The sequence below is a fragment of the Mustela nigripes genome, chromosome 16 (genome assembly GCF_022355385.1).
Source record: "Mustela nigripes isolate SB6536 chromosome 16, MUSNIG.SB6536, whole genome shotgun sequence".
Classification (NCBI taxonomy): domain Eukaryota; kingdom Metazoa; phylum Chordata; class Mammalia; order Carnivora; family Mustelidae; genus Mustela; species Mustela nigripes.
This window is the reverse complement of record NC_081572.1, coordinates 55,603,784-55,624,853: the sequence shown is the minus strand read 5'-3', so window position 1 is coordinate 55,624,853 and position 21,070 is coordinate 55,603,784. Positions and strand designations below refer to the sequence as shown.

The following is a 21,070-nucleotide window of genomic DNA, read 5'->3' as shown; positions in this document are numbered from 1 at the left end:
TGGTGATCCTAGGAACCAGAAATCATCAGCATTGTGATATTCCTAATTCAGACCCCGGTCGTGATGTTACAGTTGTTTCATTTCCTTATGTACCAGTTTGAGGACCCTGGTAACAAGAAACTGTTTGCTTTCTGGGTCACCCACTTCCCATGGAAGGCAGTCGGTAGCCGTCTTTGTCATTCAGAACAGCACTGGGCCACCACCGCCTGTTTGGTCCGGCCTCGGGCCTGGGTCCTGGTCAGACTTGTTCCCACCATGACTCCTCTCAGCAGCAGGTGCCCCACAGAGAGGTGCTACTGTTTAGTCCCAGTGTCACAGAAAGTATTGAAAGCAGGTCAAAGAGATGTAGTTTTGGAGACCGAATTCTCTGAAACCATTGACATGCCAAACCTAACATCGACGTTGGCCTCCTTTCTAGTGACAGGTCCGAGGAGGCCCTAAACTCTGCGCTGGGTGCTGAGGAGAACGCCCCAGCCCCTCCCTGGGTCCGTGATGCCCACTGAGCATCTCCTCATCTTCTAGAATCGGACAAAGAAGGAACCTGGCTACTATTCTGGGAAGTTTAATTATGACAAGAAATGGGTGATTTCAGTTAGAAAATGCTCTTTCTGGTAGAAGATCAGCCAGAGGGTTACTGTGACTTCCTACCATTTTTCCTCTCTTAAGGTAAAGACAGGTTTACCCTGAGTAAAGGGTGAGATTTCCTGTTGTGCGGCTTTGACAGAGCCCTTGGAGGGACCCCATGCCACCCCGTTCCTTCGTGTGTCCTCAGTAGTTACCCCAGCCCTTGCGTGGAGGGCGGCCCAACAAAGCCTTGCTGGACTCCAGAGGTCCTTCCTGATAGACTGTGGAGGTGGGGAGTCTGTCCCTTGCCCTATAACCCTGTCCAGCTTGACATGGGGTTTCCCCAACCCGAGACCTTTATGTTTCCCTCACATCACACTGAGGCAACTCTTCTGACAAGCCCGCGGCCAAAGCAATGTCTTTCCTTTATGAGCTCATCTCAGCAGTCAGTTAAGCGTTCATCTCTTGCTTTCAGCTCAGGTCATGATCTCAGGGTTGTGAGATCGAGCCCCGTGCTGGGCTCTGCACTGAATGTGGAACCTGCTTAAGATCCTCTCTCTCCCTTCTCTTCTGCTCCACCCCACTTGCTCTAGGGGAAAAAAAAAAAAAAATCTTTAAAAATAAATAAAGAAAAGAAAAGCAATCTCTCCTTGTCCCCAACTACACACTCGAGGGGAATTTATCAAGCCCTCAGCCGACAGAGATTTCAACACGAGGCACAAAAATCATCAAGCAGTGAACCATTTCCACACAGGGAAGAGGAAACAAATACAGGGAAACAGCCTCGAGTTGAAAACGAAGGAAAGTTTAATGCGCGTGAAGAAGGAGTCATGGGGAAATTCACGATAACGGCCAGGAGCCAAGAAAATATACATTCTGCATATTTTCTGTCCTGCTCCAGAAGACCACTCACTCTTCACTCTCATGGACGACCATCTGGAAAGAAAGTGGGTGTTTTTATTTCCCTCAGATGGCAGAGACCCATTTCCTCCTGTCCCCTCTCCCTGCAGGCATCGGGGAGTTGCTCGCTTGGGTTTTTCAGTAGGATGCAGGGTGTTTTTTGGGGTCTTGGGAAAATACAGGATTGCATATGTGGAAGAAGTCACCCCAGAGCCTGAGAAACTGGCTCCCGGAGAGCAAGCCCCATCCTGGGGGACGTCCTCCCTCTGGTCATCGACGGGTCCAGGGACTGAAGACTAGTGCCAGCAGAAGGCATCTGAAAGCTCTCAGCCAGAAAACCCTCCTTCCTTTTCTGGATCGTGTTTGCTTTATTGCAACTTGGGTTTCGGTGGGGCTCAAATCCCTTCCTTTCCTGAGCCTGACATTGACCAAGCCCTAAAGTATGGGGTTCTCCAGGTTTTCCCAGCTCAAAAGTGTCTGCACCGCTGTGGAAGCTTCCCCGCTGGCCCCCAAGCGCAGCCCCGGCATGCACCTGCTGTTCTCTCCAGTGCCGACCAGAGCCACCTACCCTGCTGGAGGTGAAGTCGCGGGTCTTAGCGCGAAGCTTATTGACTTGGGATTCCGCGATATCGGCGCGTTCCTCTGCCTCCTCGAGCTCATGCTGAGCTTTACGGAATTTGGTGAGGTGAGCATTGGCCTGTTCGTCCTAAAACCAAAGAGACCAGGCAGGTAAGGTGAGTACACACCCATCTCGGCACTCCGGGTGTGGGACAGGCCAGGCTGCTATGCAAAAACCACAGCGTGACTGACTTACAGCCTCTTCAGCCTGCCTCTTGTAGGACTTGACTTTCACTTGCAGCTTATCCACCAGGTCCTGTAAGCGTAGCACATTCTTCCTGTCCTCTTCGCTCTAAAGGCAAGAACACAGCCTGTAGCTAGAAGAGGGGCAGAGCTGCACCAGGTCTGGCCCCTTTTCTGGGACAACAGGTTCCTCTCCTGGAGAGAGAACCCAGGGCGGTGTTTGCCGTTCGCAGGGAAGGTGCCTGGTGCCTGTCGGGCTTTCCTTCGCTCACCTGGTAAGTTAACTCCTTGACCCGCCGTTCATATTTCCTTAGGCCCTTGACGGACTCCGTGTTCTTCTTCTGCTCCCCTTCCAGCTCAAACTCCAGCTCCCGGATCTGGGGAAACAGTTGGGAAGTTAGTCTGGGCCTGGAGAAGGCGCAGCTGAGGCCGGAGGCCCTGCCCGAGCTGGGACCTCATCCCGCCGGTACCCGCGTCTCCAGTTTCTGGATCTGCTTCTTCCCGCCCTTCAGGGCCAGCTGCTCAGCCTCGTCCAGACGGTGCTGCAGGTCCTTCACCGTCTGCTCCATGTTCTTCTTCATGCGCTCCAGGTGGGCGCTGGTGTCCTGCTCCTTCTTCAGCTCCTCGGCCATCATGGCCGCCTGTGAGCGCAGACAGAGATCAGGTCCGAGCCTGGGCGGGCACCCAGAGGACCAGAGCCATGCTAGAGAAGAAGGACGGCAGCCGAGGCAGGGACCGAGCCCCTCCTTCCACAATGGAACACGAGAAGAGCTACGCTGGGTACAGAACAGAACCTGAGAACTGCCGTGTCCAGGGACTTTCCTGAACCGGCCTCTTTGGGACCTTATCCTCCCTGTACCCCCTCCCAAACGCCCCGGAGAATTGTGTACTTCGCTGTCACCAGTATGTTTTCAGAGGAACCTGAGACCTGGAGCAGACCGACTGGTACCCCCCAGGGCAGCTTTGTGGGTGGATAGCCAGTTAAGGGCAGGCGGGGAGGGCAGTGGGGCGCGTGGACGGCCCAGAGCGCAGGAGCTGCAGCGGTCCCCACCAGGCGGCAGGTGGCGCTGTGGGAGCCGTGGCCGGCGGGGACCGCACTCTGGGCGGGGACCGCACTCTGGGCGGGGCCGCAGGTGCAGGTGGGAGGGAGGGAAGCCCGCGTCAACCAGGCGACAGCGGGTGAGACACGACACGTAAGGGTCTCATGTTCATGGTTGCAGTAAGTCAGATGCTGAAGGAAAGAAGGGCGTCCCTCTCTGTGGGCCCTAGAAACGGACTGTCATCCTTATGCTCCATTACTGACCACACTGGCCGTTTCAAGGTGCCGAGGGGCAGTGCTGATTCGGACGCAGGCAGCGCGGACTGCACCCCTGTCTCCCCCGCCCCGCCCCGGGGGAGGCCCCGGGCCCCTCTGGTGGGAACCACTGGGGTTGGGAGAAGGAGGGCCTCGCCGCGCAGCGCGGGAGGGGAGAGCCTTACATCGGTGATGGCCTTCTTTGCCTTCTCTTCGGCGTTCCTCGCGTCCCTGCTGGCATCTTCCACCTCGCTCTGGAGCTGCGTCAGGTCCGTCTCCAGCTTCTTCTTGGTGTGGATGAGGCTGGTGTTCTAGGGCGGGGGCAGCACGGTCATCGTGGGCGCGCGGGGCCGTGGGCGCCCTCCCCGCGGCCGGCCCGCCCCTCACCTGGGTGTGCAGCAGCTGCACCCTCTCATTGGAGTCCAGGAGCTCCTGCTCCGCCAGCTTGCGAGCCCTCTCCGTCTGCTCCAGCGACGCCCGCAGCTCCTCCACCTCGGCCTGCAGCAGGTTGGCTCTGCGCTCCACCATAGCCAGCTGCTCCTTCAGGTCCTCCTGGCCCCGCAGGGCGTCATCCAGGTGCAGCTGGGTATCCTAGCCAGACAACCAGGGACAGGTCGCGTTGGCGTGGCAGCCGGAGGGCCGCGAGTCCCCCTCTGTGAGCGTCTGCGGGGGTGGGGTCAGACCTTCAGCTGCCCCTGCACGCTCCGGAGATGCCTGAGGGTCTCCGCGGCCTGGCGGTTGGCGTGGCTCAGCTGGATCTCGATCTCATTCAGGTCGCCCTCCATCTTCTTCTTGATCCTGATGGCCTCGTTCCGGCTCCGCACCTCAGCGTCCAGGGCGCTCTGCATGGTCTCTACTGTCCGCTGGTAGTTCCTCTTCAGCTGCTCGATCTCTTCGTCCTTCTCTGCGATCTTTCTGTCGATTTCTGACTTTACCTGGGTCAGCTCAAGCTGGATTCGGAGGATCTTGGCCTCTTCGTGCTCAAGGGCGGCCTGCGGAGCACAAATGCGGAGCAGAAATGGTGCGATGAAGGGACAGCGTCTGGTACACCACCCCCCGCACCCCTCACCCCGTGAGAAAGCTTCAGTGAGAGATTCATGACCGTGACTCTACAATATTCAAGATGACCTTAAAAAAAAAAAAAAATCCCTAACGTATCTTCAAGGCCGAAATAACATCTCTTGTATTGCTGTTTGTTTTTTCTTATACTATCGAACAGTAATCACATTTAAACCCTTCTACTTCTCAGGAGCCTAAAGCACCTTACAGAGACTTTAAATTCATCTAAAGTTTTGTAAATGCTCATTTTTAGACCAATTTTAATGTAATGATTTTTCTCCAGTAAGTCCAAGATAATCCACAGGTGTAATTTCTTGCCATTTGATAGGAAAGGAGCCGGCCTCCGGATTGTGGCTTGACAGAAACGGGGAGGCAGAAAGGGAGCCACAGAGGGAGGCCGGCTAGCACGCCTCCCTGCCCCCCGCCCTTGCCCAGGGTGACTGCAGCTCCACCTGGGGGGGGGGCGGTATCCAAACCCTTCCCGCTGCTGCCTGTTCACATTCTGCTCACCTCTGCTTCCTCAAGAGCCAGCTGGATATCTGCCTTTTCCAGCTCAATCTGCTTTCTTGATTTCTCCAATTCATGGATGGTTTTACCATTCTCAGCGATTTGTTCCGTGAGATCCGCAATTTCCTCTGCAAACACAGAAGTCTGGATTGCATTTGAATGCCTCTGCCTGGGTTTCCAGGCACGGCAAACACCTCCTGAATGCTTGGTGACTAACTAGTTCCCCGTCCTTCTAAGGTGGCTGCTTCCTAGAGATAAGACTGGGTCGAGACAGTGGTGTGCAGGGATCTCCATCCCAAAGCTCAGCCCCCCCCCCCCACTGCCAAGGGGGGACATCAGGCTGTGTCAAACCGCTTACGCTCCAAGTTCTTATTTTCCCGTTTCACAGTTTCGAGTTGATCTAAGGCTTCCTCGTAGGCATTTTTCAGCTTGAAGAGCTCGGTGCTCAAGGAGCGGGACTCCTTCAGAGATGCCTCTAGCTCTGCCTGGCTCTCCTCACACTTGGTTTTCCATTCGGCCAGCACCTGGAACACAGACATGGCAGGTATGCCTTTGATTGGCTCTGCTCCAAGCTCCCAACTAGGCATCAGCGTTAAGGGAAATATTCCTAGAACTGGGGCTCCCCTTGGCGGCGTCTCTTGCCTGGCGCCTTGGTCTTGATTTGAGGAGCCCAGATTTCTTTCCGTAAGTTTACTCGAGATCCGTAACCTATCAGCAACAGTCGTCATCTCTCAGAAGCACCTCAGTCTTCTGAGGTGGTAGTCTCTGGGCCCAGCTGCCCTTTTCGTAATATGAGAATGACCCTGCACTTCTAAATATTTCCTTAAAATTTTGGTTCAAGTCATCGTAATGTCATACTGAAAGGGAGGCTTTCAGAGAGCCTCCCAAGGGGACCCAAGCTAGACCCCCACATGTCAGCCCCCCAGACAGACCAGCAGAGCGGGGAACTGAACACATGCCAGCAACTGGTTTGTCTCTGCTGACAGCTTGAAAGGGACCTCCACCCTCTTCGCACGCCCGTCTCATTTCACACACAAGGAAACAACAGCCCAGTGAAGCTTAGGACTTGCCCAGGGCCACACGGCTGGTGGGGGCAGCGTCCTAGCGTCGTCCTCCCATGACTACCCGGGGCCCCATTCAGCCTGCGTGGAGCTGACCCCATACCTTGTCAAAGTTCCTCTGCTTCTTGTCCAGAGCGGCGGCCAGAGAGTTCGCTCTCTCAACATCAACCATCAGGTCCTCGACCTCCCCTTGCAGCCTCTGCTTGGTCTTCTCCAAGGAGGCACACTTAGCATTCACTGCCTCGACTTGTTCCTCCGAATCTTGAAGGCGCTGAGCAAGTTTTTTCCTTAAAGAATATGAAAAAGAAGCAGGCACTATTCAAATCTCAGTCCTCGTGAACATCACTGTTCATCAATTTGGAATCACTCCTCTGTGCGACTCAAGCAGTCATTTGCTTTCCTAAGCCCAGGGGAACCTCCTGTGTGCTCGAAACCAAGATCAAAGCTGTTTGTCTTAATGAAGTGTTAACGCCAGGTCCCTCTCGAGCGCGCGCACAGCGCTGCATTAAGACACAGATGAGGTGGGGAAGCCCCTCGTAATGGAACAAAGCCATTCCCGAGGAGCTCTAACACTCACACCCTCTATCATCTCATCGTCTGAGCTCTCTTGTTCTTCTACAGGCAAATGGACTTGCGTACTTAGCCTCCTCCAGCTCCTCCGTGCGCTGGATGGCATCCGTCTCGTATTTGGTCCTCCACTGGGCCACCTCGCTGTTGGCCTTGGACAGCGCCCTCTGCAGCTCGGCCTTGCCTTCCTGCTCCTCCTCGTACTGTTCCCGCAGCAGGTCACAGTCGTGGCGGGAGGACTGCAGGGCATGGGCCAGGGCGTTCTTGGCCTGCGGGAGTCAAGAAAGAGGAAATTCTCCAGCGGCTGAGTAACGTTGCCCTGTTTTCCTGGAGTAATTGAAGGCTAGACCAAGAAAGCGGTCCGTCAAATGCCTTACCTTGCTTTCTTCCTCCAACTGCCGCTTGAGCTCTTCTATTTGCTGGGTAAATGCTTGCTTGCTCCTGGAAAGCTGGGACACTATGCTTTCCTTTTCCTCCAGCTGACGACTCAGCTCGCCTAGGTCCAGAAGGAAATATTTTCATTTTATTCATGCACTCATCCATTCATCGAGCTCCTAGTGTGTTTAAGGCACTGTACTAAGATCAGGGAGAGAGTTAATGACAAGGGAGAAGGGAGAAACCAAAGACACAGCCCATAAGGTATTGTTCTAAACTACTAGAAGCCTGGAGTGACTTTTGTCGGTAAAACCCACTGAGAACGATTGTAAATTTAAACATTACCGCCTAAAAACACCCATCAGACCTCCTAGTAGCTGGTGTGTCCAAATGTTTGTCGATTTGTCAATAGAGAAATAGTGCTTTCCTTAGGACTTTATAGCTCATAATTTGAAGTTGGACTCTTGGGTAAATGTGGTGGGTTCAGGTTTATAGGCTTACGCAGAAGTAAGAGGAAGAAGGTGGAGGGAGAGACCTAGTGCCTCCAGAGGTGAAACCCCAAGATGACTCTAGAAGAGGCAAGTAAACCATCTTTCTTCGCAATCTTGTTTGTGACTGCCAGCAAAGGATTGATTAATTCACTGGGATGATGGGCAGGAGGACCAGGGGTGGGCGGGGCCACGTTTTCTAGGTGAAAGCCCTAGATAATACTCCCCTATGTTTCTCCTACACACCAGGAACTGACACGCACTGGCTGTGTTTCTTTACCTATTGTCTAAAACACTTGATTGCAGACCACGAACTGAAATTCGTGTGCATCAAGAGCGTTGGGAATTCATTTCTAGTATCGTTTCTGCCATTTAGATTCTTCTTGATGCAGGGTATCATGCATGTTGAAAGAGCTTGAAGCAAGTGATATTCTGACTCCCCTCTCGTCCAGATCCGCTTTTCTCGCTCCTGTTTTTACTGAACTCTCAATGTTCCCTCCTTCATGATATCTTGAATGACTCTTTTTTGAGTCATTCTGATTTCTTCTCTCCGCAAATATGCTTTCCTAGGGATTCTCCCCTACACGGAGCTGCCCTTTGGTGTTGACCAGTGGCCTCCCTGCCCCGGAGGTGACCACCCCTCCCATCTCATCGCTCACCGGCCTCCGTCTGCAGACGGGACTTCTGTGTGGCCAGCTCGCTCATGCTTCTCTGAATTTCCTCATTCTTGCCCCTGGCCTCGCTCAACTGATCCTCTAGAGTTCGGCATATTTTCTCCAGATTAGCCTAAAGGATTGAGAACGGGGAGAACATCAGTATGGAACGACCCAGAGGTGTCTGTCTCTCCCTCAAAAGCACTGGGCCCCATCCTGCCAGAGCACCTTGGATTTCGACACGCTCTCCACGTTGCTGGCGAGGTCATCGATCTCCAGCTTGAACTCGCTCTTCTCCTTCTCCAGCTTCTGCTTGACCCTCTGCAGGTTGTCTATCTGCTCCCCGAGCTCGGCCACGCTGTCTGCATGCTTCTTCCTCAGGGTGGCCAGCACAGCTTCGTGCTGCAGGGTGGCCTCCTCCAGGTCCCTGCGCATCTTCTGGAACTCGGCCTCGCGCTTCTTGTTCAGCTCGATCTGCGTGGAAGTGACCCCTCCCGCCTCTTCCAGCCTCTCGCTCAGCTCCTCCAGTTCCCTGGCGTAGTCGCTGCGCTGTTTCTCAGTCTTTGCACGGGTCGCCCGCTCCGCCTCAATCTCCTCTTCCAGTTCCTCAATCCGAGCCTGTGGAGGGCGGCCATTCACCCACGGGCAGTAGGTTCCCAGGGTGATTCACTCTGAACATCAAGTACAGGCTCGTTTCCATTCTCTTTAAACAAACCAATGGTTGGGATTCTCCCAGGGGAATAGAACTGTTGTTAATTTCCTTTACTAGGAGTTTTTCGTGCCCCAACGTGGTCATCATTCCTGCAGGGACCAACCTAGGACATTGTCCATTCAAGTAAATGTTGACCCCCAACCAATACCTTCATTATGTATTTTATCTTAAATTGCGGAAAAATTCATAATTCAAAAGTTCAAAATTCAATTAAATTCAAAGTTCATCACTGCTATGTCAGCCTAGCAGAAAGGAAACTGATGAGGCAGGCAGGCCCGTGGTCCTGCCCACTGGCTCTAAATGGCTTACAGCAGATGGGACCCAGCCACATGCGTGACCTTCACACGACTGGAAAATCTGGGACGCCTCCTACCTGTAGCTCTTTGATCTTCTTCTGAAACTGGAGGCCCAGCGTCTGCTCATCTTCCATTTTGCTTTGCAACTGACTGTATTCAAAATCCTTCCTGGGAAGGGAAATGCAGAATGTGTGAAGACAGAGTAGCCAGAGACTCAGAAGACTGAAATCAATGACTTTAGGACATACTTCTTAAGCCTTTCATCCAGCTGCTGCTTGTCATTCTCCAGATCTAATATGGACTCTTGGGCGAGCTTCAGATCTCCCTCAAGCTTCCTTTTGTTCCTTTCCAGATCAACACGGAGCTTCTTTTCTTGCTCTAGGGAACTTTCAAGCTGAAAAGGGCACCATATCCTTTTTGAGAACAAATGCTTTGCACTGGAGGATCCCTGGGGGGCTCTTCCCACCCTGAAGTTCTAGGACTCCCATTAGTATTATTTACTTACATCATCAACTTGCTGTTCCAGTTTGCTCTTGATCTTGCTCAGAGAATTGACTTTGTCTTCTTCAGCTTGGAGGTCATCCAGGGCTTGCTGGTGGGCCTCTTGGAGGGCCTTCTTCTCCCTGGTCAGCTTTGCGATGGTTTCATCCAACCCCGCGAGCTCCTCAGTAAGGTTTTTAACCTAAGAAAAGGCCACAAGCAAATTAGAAGAAGAAATAGTCTGGTTCACGGTGACTACATGAAATCAGAGAGACCCACAGAGAGAGCACCTTGTTCTCCGTAGCATGCTTCTCCTTTTCAACCTTGGCCAGGGTCAGCTCCAGGTCATCAATGTCTTTCTTGAGCTCTGAACACTCATCCTCCAGTTTCCTCTTCTTGGCCGTCAGCTCGGCGTTAATCTCCTCCTCATCCTCTGCTCTCTCAGTCACCTCCTTGATCTTGGCCTCCAGCTGGAATTTGGCTTTGATCAGCTGGTCACACCTCTCCTCTGCGTCCAACAAGTTCTCACTTTCCTTTAAAGAAAAGGGGGGGTGGGATCACGATTTCCTTTAATGAGATAAGGTTTGTGACATTCCAGGACCTTGGTATAAATGAAATCCTTTAGGAAGCATCCCAACTGCAAAGCAAAAATCCCCACCCCAAATCCAGTCTTTCTAAATAATAAAATCCATAAGCAATTTTAAACCATCCTAAACACGTACGGCTTGCACTTGGAGCTGCAGGTCATTTTTCTCTTGTACTAGAGTCACCAGTTTTTCCTCCAGTTCCTTCCTTTTGGCCTCTGACTTGGCGAGCTCGTCTTTGGTTTTCTGAAACTCTTCCTTCATGGTGGCCATCTCCTTCTCTGTCTCCGCACTCTTGAGGAGCGGCTTGATCTTGAAGAAGAGCTTCATCCAAGGCCAGTGCTTGACATTCATGAAGGCCCGGATGTTGTACTGGATGCAGAAGATAGACTCCCTGAAAACAAAATATGTGTTATTTCCAGGAGGATCCCCCCCACTCCGACCCCCAAAGAGTTCATGTTTGAACAGAGGCCCTGCTTGACCTTCTCTGCACCATCTTCTGGAATTCCACACGCATGAGGAACCCTCTGCACACCGCTTGGGTCCGGGTGATCAGTTTGGCCAGGCGGTCATCTCGCATTTCTTCCAGGGTTCCCAGCAAGCCAGCCTTGAAGAATACCTTCCAGGGAAGAAGGATGTTATGAGTCCATGATGAAGTCCAGAAGAGACCACAGGCAAGCATCTGTCAGAACTGAGAGACATTACCTTGGTGTGTCCAAATTTGTACTGAGTGTGGTCTATGTCAATGGAGGCCAACAGCTTCTCGCAGGCTTTCTTGCTGTCAATGAACTGTCCCTCAGGGATGGCACTGGCATTCAGCACTCGGTATCTGCCATTGCAGACACAGAAACAGTCACAGACCATTAGCAAAGATGTGAACCTTGGAGACCAGCTAATTCAGGCCCCTCTTCCATCTAACAGGCAAGAAAGCCAAGGTCCAGAGAGAGAAAGAAACTTGCCCATCATCACACTGCTAGGTGGTGGCCTGGAATCTAAGCCTCCTGACAATTCAAGCAGGTCTTTTCCTACCATGTCATATGCCAGACATGCTCTTGAGAAAACATGGAAGAAAGAAGATGTATACTTTGGTTGGGAGGTAGGTCAATCATTTGACATGAAAGTTTACAATGGGTCTGTTGAAGTGGCCTTTTCATGTTGGTATTTCTCCCTCTCAAATTCCAGCATCTACACACCGCAGCAAGAAGCACAGAGAATGTTTTGATTACACACCTTTGTTTAAAATCCCCATAGAGAATCCTGTTTGGGAACCCCTTCCTGCAGATGCGGATGCCCTCCAGGACACCATTGCACCGTAGCTGGTGCAGGACAAGGCTATGTTCCATGGCCCCTGACAAGAGAAGCGAGAGACATCAGCTTCACATGGGATTTGGTGGAAACTGAGCACTGTCTACCCCAAGCGTCAGCAGGCGTCTTACCTGGGGTTTTGGTCTCATTGGGAATTATACAGCGCACAAAGTGAGGGTGAGTTGTTCTTAAATTTGACATCAGCTTATTCAGGTTTTCCTAAAAGATGAAATTTGACAGTCTACGGTAGGCTTTTAAAAGATGGAGATGTACCGTGATGAAAAATAAGATCTGTATTTTCAACACACCATGAATTCTAAAGAATGAAAGTATTTAACTTTTTCTTTTAGTAGTCCAATGACTAGAGGTACAGGCACATAACTGATCTAGTGGTCTTTTGCCTCATGGTGAGCCAGAGACTAACCACGTACAAAATGCTTTCTGAAGCAAGTTCCAGAAATGTGTCTGGCTCCACTGGGAGCTTGAGATGATCTTGTCTGTGTCCCTCAGGAAAGTGGGAAAGTTTGTGCCAAGGACTCATCCCCCAGGCCGGCCAACCCAGCTACCCACTGTACAAAATAACTGAATTCTGGACCAACATTTGTTAAACCTCATTTACATATTATATATACTTATATAGTTACTAGATATAATATATATTCATATATGTATATTTTATCATACTGCCGTATGAAAAAAAACAGCTTCACCAAATAACAACAGATTAAGACCACATTCCTATTCTTGAATAAACCAAGGTCAGAATCTCTACATTGTTCATGTTGAGCTCACTTAAACCAATGACAAGCAAATAAACTTGTATTTTTCTTACCCTGAAAAGGGCAGAGACAGTCTGGAAAGAAGAACCCTTCTTCTTGGCGACTTTCTTCTTTCCGCTGTCAGCTGAAAGACAAAGATGGCTCGTGCTGTTACCAGATCTCCAGGGGTTTTGGAGACCTGTGAACTGAGTGGCACAAGAAAGCACAGATAGGAGGCAGTCTGTGGAGTCTGTTACCGTCTGCTGTCGCGAAGGTGGCGTAGAGGTGCGCCAGGAGCCTGTTGGAGGATTTCTGGTACAGCCCGACCACTGTCTCATTCAGTGGGTCCTTGTTCTTCTCCAGCCAGCCCGAAACACTGTAGTCCACGGTCCCCGCGTAGTGGATCAACGAGAAGTGCGCTTCGGCCCTGCCCTTGACCACCTTGGGCTTCTGGAAGTTGCTGGACTTGCCCAGGTGCTGGTCATACAGCTTGTTCTTGAAGGAGGTGTCTGTGGCTTTGGGGAACATGCACTCTTCTTCCAGGATGGAGAAGATGCCCATGGGCTGCATTAAAGCAAAACAAAATGCATATAGGGTAAATATGAGCTGTAAGATGAGTCAGGGAGTTTAGGAGAAGACGTTACTGAGTGGACAGTTCAGGAGACCTTCTCGATGAGCTCGATGCAGGCAGCCAGGTCCATCCCGAAGTCGATGAAGGTCCACTCGATGCCCTCCTTCTTGTACTCCTCCTGCTCCAGCACGAACATGTGGTGGTTGAAGAACTGCTGCAGCTTCTCGTTGGTGAAGTTGATGCACAGCTGCTCCAGGCTGTTGTACTAATACCAACACAGAGGGTTCACGTGCAAAGTCAGACTTCCTGCAGAATCCAAGACCCATCAACCTTCCTCCTCTTTGCCTCAGGCTCTGCCAGCTCATTTACTCCTTCAGCTACGGGCACGTTCTTCAAGGTCTAACCCTGATCACATCTCTTCCTTGGAAGCTTCTCTGAATTTCCAGCTAGAAGTTTCTTTGTCTCCTGAGTCCCCGTGTTTGGGATCTCTCCTGTGCACCAACCACGGTCTCCCTTATTTTATAGCTACTCTTCCCTGTACCATATGTACCTTCTGCTTTCCTCTAGGAGCTACAAACTCATCTTTTGTTCGCCAGCGTGTCTGGTGAAATATATGTTCTCAAGAACGGCTATATGCTTCTAACCCAGAACCAGCAGGTTATTTATGTAAAGGTCACATGGTTGGCTTATCAAATTCCCCACATGCCTGGCTCTTCCTATGTCAATGATTGCATTTGAGTTCTTTCTTTTATCCATTTAACGGTGTCCTTTATAAAATTCCACTTGTCCCCAGTCTTCGGCTCTCTTGAAATCACACAACTCTCCTCCCCACAATGTGTTGCTCTACCTGATCTTGCCCTACAGTTTCCTACATGATGTGATGCTCTGACATGTTGCTTACCTTGACATTTTCCTATGGGGTCATGCAGACCCATCCCTCCCCACACGAAAACACGAAGTAAAGGAACCCAGACCTCAAAGATCTCGAAGCCAGCAATGTCCAGAACACCGATAAAGTGTTGTCTCGGCAGCTTCGTATCCAGTTGTTGGTTGATGCGAGTGACCATCCACAAGAACAGCTTTTCATAAACAGATTTGGAAAGGGCATTCACAGCGTGGTGAACCTGTTGGGGAAAGATCACTGAGGTCAGAAGGCATAGGCCATCGGGAACCTGTATCTCACACAGCCCTGAAGCAGCTGCTCACCTGATCTACGGTTTGACCTTTGGTAACGTACTCATTCCCGACTTTCACCCTGGGGAAGCACAAAGCTTTCAGGAGGTCCGACGAGTTCAGGCCCATCAGATAGGCCGTTTTATCCGCCACTGCCAAGAAAAGAAAGACGCTCACAAAGGGGCACCCCTCATACCCGGCAAAGTAGAAGATCCAGTTTGAAACGTCTGCATGATATTCAAAGCTTCTCGAAGCTTGTCTTGGCTGTTTTCACATCCCTTCTCTTTAAGCTGCTTGTGTGTACCCAGTGGAAGCTAAGTCAGTCTGAGAATATGGTAGGATTCATGGGAAGGCAGGACTGGGTTCCAGAGAGCCCTGGTCCCATCTCACTGCCCCCGAAACAGGCCCATTCCAGTGATTCTGCAAATGGGGGTGGTAACGCTAGGTGTCAGAGCCCCGGAGAGGTTCACCTCTCCACGTGGAAGGAGGATTCATTGCTTTCAAAAGACGACCCAGTGATCTCCACTGACCAGCCAGCCAGCTCTGGCAAATGGCCTGTTGTGGTTATCTCGTACCTTCTGTGCCGTCCGGCTCGGCCTGCTCCTCCCGCTGCTTCTGCTTGAACTTCATGTTCCCGTAATGCATCACGGCGCCCGTGAGCTTGTAGAGCCCAGACTTCTCCTCTGGGGTGAAGCCCAGGATGTCAATGGCGCTCTGCCCGTCAAAGGACAGCACATTAGTCGGTTGACCCTGGTGATGGAGGAGGAGCACCCCGCAGCTTCCTCTCGGTTCTACTTACGTCCGTAGCCAACAGCTCCTCCGCATCATCAATGCTGGCCACCAGGATTTCACCCTGGCTGATGAACGGGTAGTCGTAAGGGTTGGTTGTAATCAGCAGCAGCTCTGAAATGAGAAATTTTAAATAAAGATGTCACACAGATGCAGAGGAAATGCCCACCCAGTGTATCTGAGCTCCTAGATTCTGGGCTGAGACTTTCACCAGGGAAGCCCAAATTGAATTTAGGGTTGAAATTGCTTTCCTGCAGCCTGTCGCTGCGTTGAGGATTAAGAGCCCCCGAGTGCGTAAATGGTGCATCTCAGCGTAGGCTAGGGAGGTTTACTACTTGAAGCTGGTGGAGCGTGGGTCAGGAGAGGAGCCCACAGGGAGGGAAGCACAGGTGCTTCGGTATCGTCGCAGCCTTTTCCAAACCCGTTGAAGGGCTGCAGCCCGTTTCCAGGCATTGAGACCAGAGGGCCGAGCAAGCACACAGAGGCCTGCGTGGGCGCAGGACGAGGGGCTGTTGGTCTGGGGAGAGGCTGCTTCCTGTGTCCGGACACTAGGGGGCGCCGAAGGACAACCAAATGCTCAGCTCCAGCTGGTTTTCAGGAGCCCCTGTGCAATTCAGCGTGGTTTAATCCCCCTCCTGCCCAGGGGATTCAGTTCCTTTCAAATTGGCACACGGCTGTCAGAAATGGCCCCGTCCCACTTCTAACACAAACATCCTCCGTTGGCGGCTGAGTCACCTGTGTGTAGGCAGGTGCAACTCTCCCTGGTCCAGTGACATCAGGGCCCACGTGCCTCACCTATGAGCTCTGGCTTCTTGTTGGAAAGGATCTGGTAGAAGATGTGGTAGCTCCTCTCAGCCTTCAGCTGGAAGGTCACTCTCGATTTTTCCAGCAGATCTATGGCCACAAACACGGCACTGTTGGCCAGACCGCCCCCCCCCCAACCCTGACACGCCCTCTGCCCTGAAGTCCACTTACAAGTTTCAATATCTGCAGAGGCCAGCTTCCCAGTGGTCCCAAAGTGGATTCGGATGAACTTGCCCTGTGGGGGGAAGGGGACAGCAGGTGTCTACGTGGCTCCAAGTGTCCCTGCTCATCTCCTGGGCGGCATGAACAGCTTTCTTGCCCTACTTAAAATCGTGTCTTCCTTCTCCCTTCTCTGCCCACTTTGATGGGTCCCCTTTCTTCCATGCCTTTGCTCCACAATTCCTCGAATGTCCCCCGGTCCCCATCCCACCGTAAAGTAACAGAGTGACTTTTCTCAAGATGCAAATCAAACTATATCGCTTCCGGCTTACAGAATCGCTGAGGCGCTCCCCCTCCCTTCTCACGGCCTCCGCGCTCCTACGCGACCAGATCTCCGTCTACCTCTTCCCCCACCCCGTGGGACCCGCCTCCTGCCCACCGTGCTGCCGCCACGCAAACCCTCCATGGGTCCCTTGAGTACACCCAGCCCTTCCCCACTTCCGAGAGTGTGTGCTTCCCTTCCCCTTTATCCTTCCTCATCCTGCAGGCCGGCCCCCCTAGATGCCTTTTCTGCCAACCCTGTCTAAAGGAGACCCTGCCCCCAGTTACTCCCTGTTGATTGGAGCTTTTTCTGAAATTGTCTCCCTGCTGTGTTGCATTCCGTCATTGGCTACCCCCCGCCCCCCTACACCCCTCCCTCCCCACCAAGCCTGTAGCTTCTGTGAGGACAGGAAACTGGCCTGTCCTGAAGGCCCCTAGAAACCCCAGCCGAGCTGAACTCAGACTCACAAAGCGGGAGGAGTTGTCGTTCCTCACGGTCTTGGCGTTCCCGAAGGCCTCCAGCAACGGGTTGGCACTGATGATCTGGTCTTCCAGTGTCCCCTAAGGCAAGCCAGCAGGGGAGGAAGCAGCCACAAATGACACTGGGAAATGCCCCCCAGCTCTGCCCACCTACCCGCCCTTGCTGCCTGGCAGCCCATGGCAGAGCCCGTCCCTGTCCCCCTGGCTTTCCAGGACAAGTCTCAACCAACTCCTGCGCATCTGCGGAAACGCTTCGGCTGTGTTGTAACATTCTCGTGCACTTGAGTGTCTCGATGTAAAATCCCCTTAATGCTTCAGTGCCTTGCTTCTCTCTAGTGAGTCTGGTTGTCTGCATTCATTTCCTACGGGTTATAACCTATCTGTTTTGAAAAGCAGGTATTGCTACAATTCTCTTAAGTCGGTGCATGTCATTCTGCGGAAAAGAACAAGCTCTGAGCTGCTCCCCAAATGACCTTCCTTAGTTAAGCCTCAGAGCCTTGCTTTTTAGGGAACCGCAGGGTCTGGACGATCAAGCACACACCCTGGGTTGTCTGCATAACTGGCTCTCCTGGGACTTCAGATCCGGGTCTGCCCTCCCCCCTCGCTGTGAAGTTAACACAAAGGTCAGAGGTGGAAACTCGGCAAGCCTCTCCCTTCCCTGCACCTTCATTTTGGAGTCCTTCTTCTTGGCAAGGTCTCCAGTCGCTGCAATTGTTGCAAAGTACTGGATGACCCTTTTGGTGTTCACAGTCTTCCCTGCCCCGGATTCTCCGCTATTTGAGAGAATATAAGAGAGAGGGAAAGAGAAACGTGTCCTGTTAGTAGAAACAGCCTCCCCACGGTGTCCCACAGAGGCCTGGACCTACTCCAAGCGACAGCAGACCCACACCTGCCAGACAAACGGTGAGAAACTACTCGGAGAGGCAGAGGCCCAAGGGAAGGGTCATCAGAGCCGAGCTCCCCCGGCTCTGGGTGATTCCAGTTTCCGAGACCTTACATATTCCCTTCTGGGTATACGTCCCCACCTCCGTCCTGTCATCACAGACTCTGCTCTTAAGTACTTTCCTCTTTCCTTTTTTAAAGAGAAAGTATGCAAGGGGAGAAGGAGCAGAGGGAGAGGGAGAGAGAATCTTAGGAAGACGCCCCACGGGGGGGCGGACCCCGACGCGGGGCTCAACCCCACGACTCTGAGATCATGACCTGAGCCAAAACCAAGAGTCGGACGCTTTCCCGAGTGAGCCACTGGGCGCCCCGGCTCCAAGTTCATCTAATGAACAGCATAGAGCAAACGGTGCCTTTGCCTTCTGCCCTGGAGACAAAGAGCCGCAGCTACGGAGCTGCCCTGGGTCTTGGATACTTACGTGATCAGAATGGACTGGTTCTCACGATCTGCCAAAAACAAAATGAAACGTTTGACAGCGATATGAGGAGCTTCCCCCAGTCCTCCGCCCCTTGTCAAGCAGTCACGCGTTGCTACGCCAGGCCTCCTCCTCGTGGCATTTTGTGGGGGTCTGGGGGCAGCCCGAAGAGCCTCCTTCTTGATGGCGACACTCAGAGTAGAAGCCTCTACCTCAAGCCAGTCAGTGGCCTTTCATCCCACTGGGCGGAACCGTGTGGAACCGTGGGTCTTCATCTTCACCCCGGCCCCCGCCCCCCCCCCATGTCAGTTTCATAGGGTTTAACCAATGCTTACGTTCAATCCAAACTTCCTAGCCGGGCCTGCAAAGCCCTAAAAGATCTGGCCTCTTGCAGCCTCTTGAACTACCTCCTCGTCTCCTCCCTTCTTGTGGAAGGCCCAGGCCAGCCAGCAGCCCCAGCACGGCCCCTCCATGGCAGGTCCTTCCTGGACACTCACCGGTCAGCATGAACTGGTAGGCGTTGTCGGAGATGGAGAAGATGTGGGGCGGGGCCTCCTGGCGCTTCTTGCCTCGGTAGCCTTCCACCACCTCGGGGTTGTACACCGGCAGCCACTTGTAGGGGTTCACGGTGACGCAGAAGAGGCCCGAGTAGGTCTGTGGGAGTGGAAAACGTGTGTGCGCACGTGCGTGCGTAAAACCGTTTGCCTCTGTTATTCTGTCTCTTGATGCTGAACTTGTAAAGGAGGGGTGGATTTCTCTTTAGAGATGAGCCACGGAGATGCAAAGGGGACCAGTCGGCCCTCCTGTGACTCGCAAGGGACCCTGCCCAGGCCCAAATCTTGGCTGGCTCTCCTGCTCCCTCCCCACTCCCGGCTGCCTGCCTCTCTTCTTCCCAATGCCCCCTTCCTCCCTCATTCCCTGCCTTTCTCCTCCCCCCCCCTTCTTCTTTTCCTCCCGACTCCCCTCTCATGGGACAGCTCCGTCACACCCTGGCCACCCCCACCGCACCGACTGCCCCAGGGGCCCTGGGCACTGACGTAGATCATCCAGGACGTGTAACGGTCCTTGAGGTTGTACAGCACGGCCGGCTCGTTCAAGTGCGTCAGCATGGCCATGTCCTCGATCCGGTCGAACTTGGGGGGGTTCATCGCATACACGTCCTCTGGTTTGACCACCAAGGTCTGAGTGAGAAGACGGACGGTGACCACCTAGGTGTCATCGGGGGGTCTTGCCCCCACCCCCATTTTCATTTTCTTGTCTGTCTCCTATGAGAAGCCTGAATCCCAAGGGGCAAACCCTGGGGAAAAGGGCCCCCGGACAGCGGGAGAAGACAGGACCCAGGGGAGACTCACGGGAACACGGAGAGCGTGTGATTATCTCTGTCCCTCAGGGATTTTGTTGCTTTCTGTCTACTGCGCTCCCAACTCTGGGCAAGGTGGGTGGGAAACCTGCCTTTTCCTGCCTTCAGGTAGGAGTAATTTAAACCACCCCGAGCAACTAGCCCCCTCCCACTGTGCCTGCTGCTTTGCAAACCCCCCCAGCAGCCCAGACATCTGACGGGTACAGAGAGCCCCTCCAGGAGCCTCGGCGAGGGGATGGCCTTGAAGGGCGAGTCCACCTGCCCACTTTCTTCACACCCAGCCCAGTGACACTGTCTTCTTTTTATTTTTCTTTTAATATTTTCTAAACTTTTCTCAGAACATTTCCAGATTCCTCTGGTCTTGATTCCAGAAAACGAGTGAAGTCCAGGATTTCACTACCATGTTCTTGGCCAGAATGTATGGGCTACGCTGCTCATGGCCTTCATGAGACAGGGAGGCTGCCATTTCACACGGAGCCTGTGGTCCACTAGGATCCCTTACTCGCTTTCCCTCCTTCCTCAGCTAGACAGCTACTGCTAGAAAAAGCGGGGGGACCCAGGCTCCCAAAGGAAAGTGTTCTACCGAAGGCGGTGTTCTCGCTGTTGGCCTTCCAGCCTCACACCCTTATGATCCCCTAAAGCAATGTGAACATTGGCAAAGCCTCCCTCCTGAACTCAAATTGCTTTGAGCGGCCATGACTGGGCTGTTGTTGGAGGCGGGTGGTGAGGGTGGCGGGTGCACTGACTCGGCGACCCTGCAAAGCCCACAGAGGGCCCGGCGGCTGGCAGAGGGCGTGCGCGAGGCTTACCCGGTTATCTTCGGTTTCCACCGTGACCTTCCCATCCTGGCTACTCTTAATTCTCCCCTTGGCGTATTCCTCCTTTGAGTCGACCACAAAGCAGTAGGTCTTGGCGTCGAAGGGCTGGTTCTGAGCCTCGATCCTTTCCTTTTCCGACTTCCGGAGGAAAGGAGCGGCGATGCCGAACACTTCCATTTCAGTGTCGCTACTCATGGTGCCGCTGGAGAGCACAGGGGACAGGTGAGCCCCGCCGCCACCCCGCTCCAAGCCTGCATGCCTGCCCACTCTGCCTGCCCGGGGCAGCCCCGTGAGCGGGGGCCCAGGAGCCCAGCCGCCCTCCATCCCCTGGGCCTCCACCCACAGGGCCCGAGGGCTACAAAAATCACGTGTGTGTGTATTTCCCCGGGGGCTTCTCTGTGCAAACGGCACAGAGCACAGGTGATCCAGGGGGAGGGCAGCTCCCGGGACCTCGCTCTCCTGGTCTGCAAAACCCAGCAGCTGCCGCGGAAAGCTTTACAAGTAAACACCCTGAAAAGTAACCATTCTTCACAAGGGTGATAGTGGCGAATAGCTAAGGACTTTCGGGACCATTCTGATTCAAGGTGGCTGCCTCCTCCCACAAGGAGACCAGCTTTTGCTCAGACTAGAAGCAGCATCAGATGCCAGCATCCGCCTGGAAGGTTCCTCTCCCACTTAAGATGTGCTTGTCTGAGTTCGATTTGACTCCGCGCCCTTAAGGCCACTGGGAGGTGGGAGGGGCAGGGAACCTCGGATTACCCGGGGGCTTCCAACAGCCTAGGGACCTGATCTGCTTTCTCACCTGATCGGTCACACCCACAGGAAGGCAGCAC

The 21,070-nt window shown here is 53.1% G+C and overlaps 1 protein-coding gene across 1 annotated transcript; it reads right to left on the bottom strand.

The window, feature by feature from the left end:
* Nucleotides 1–1,403: 1,403 nt before the first annotated feature.
* Nucleotides 1,404–20,432, bottom strand: LOC132004043 (myosin-3). The gene is made up of 39 exons (XM_059380099.1): nt 20,229–20,432; nt 19,097–19,240; nt 18,557–18,713; nt 18,063–18,090; nt 17,366–17,474; nt 16,690–16,782; nt 15,913–15,976; nt 15,733–15,831; nt 14,948–15,051; nt 14,724–14,862; nt 14,182–14,300; nt 13,950–14,099; nt 13,070–13,240; nt 12,662–12,968; nt 12,479–12,549; nt 11,778–11,865; nt 11,572–11,689; nt 11,047–11,170; nt 10,824–10,960; nt 10,480–10,735; nt 10,048–10,290; nt 9,783–9,959; nt 9,526–9,671; nt 9,355–9,445; nt 8,498–8,887; nt 8,276–8,402; nt 7,131–7,249; nt 6,826–7,022; nt 6,290–6,473; nt 5,484–5,649; nt 5,129–5,253; nt 4,243–4,551; nt 3,947–4,150; nt 3,745–3,870; nt 2,736–2,906; nt 2,538–2,642; nt 2,279–2,374; nt 2,033–2,170; nt 1,404–1,500 (listed from the first exon to the last, which is right to left on the bottom strand). The coding sequence occupies exons 1-39, from the start codon at nt 20,430–20,432 to the stop codon at nt 1,474–1,476; spliced, it is 5,823 nt and encodes a 1,940-aa protein (XP_059236082.1). The 3' UTR covers nt 1,404–1,473.
* Between the last annotated feature and the right edge of the window lie 638 nt (nt 20,433–21,070).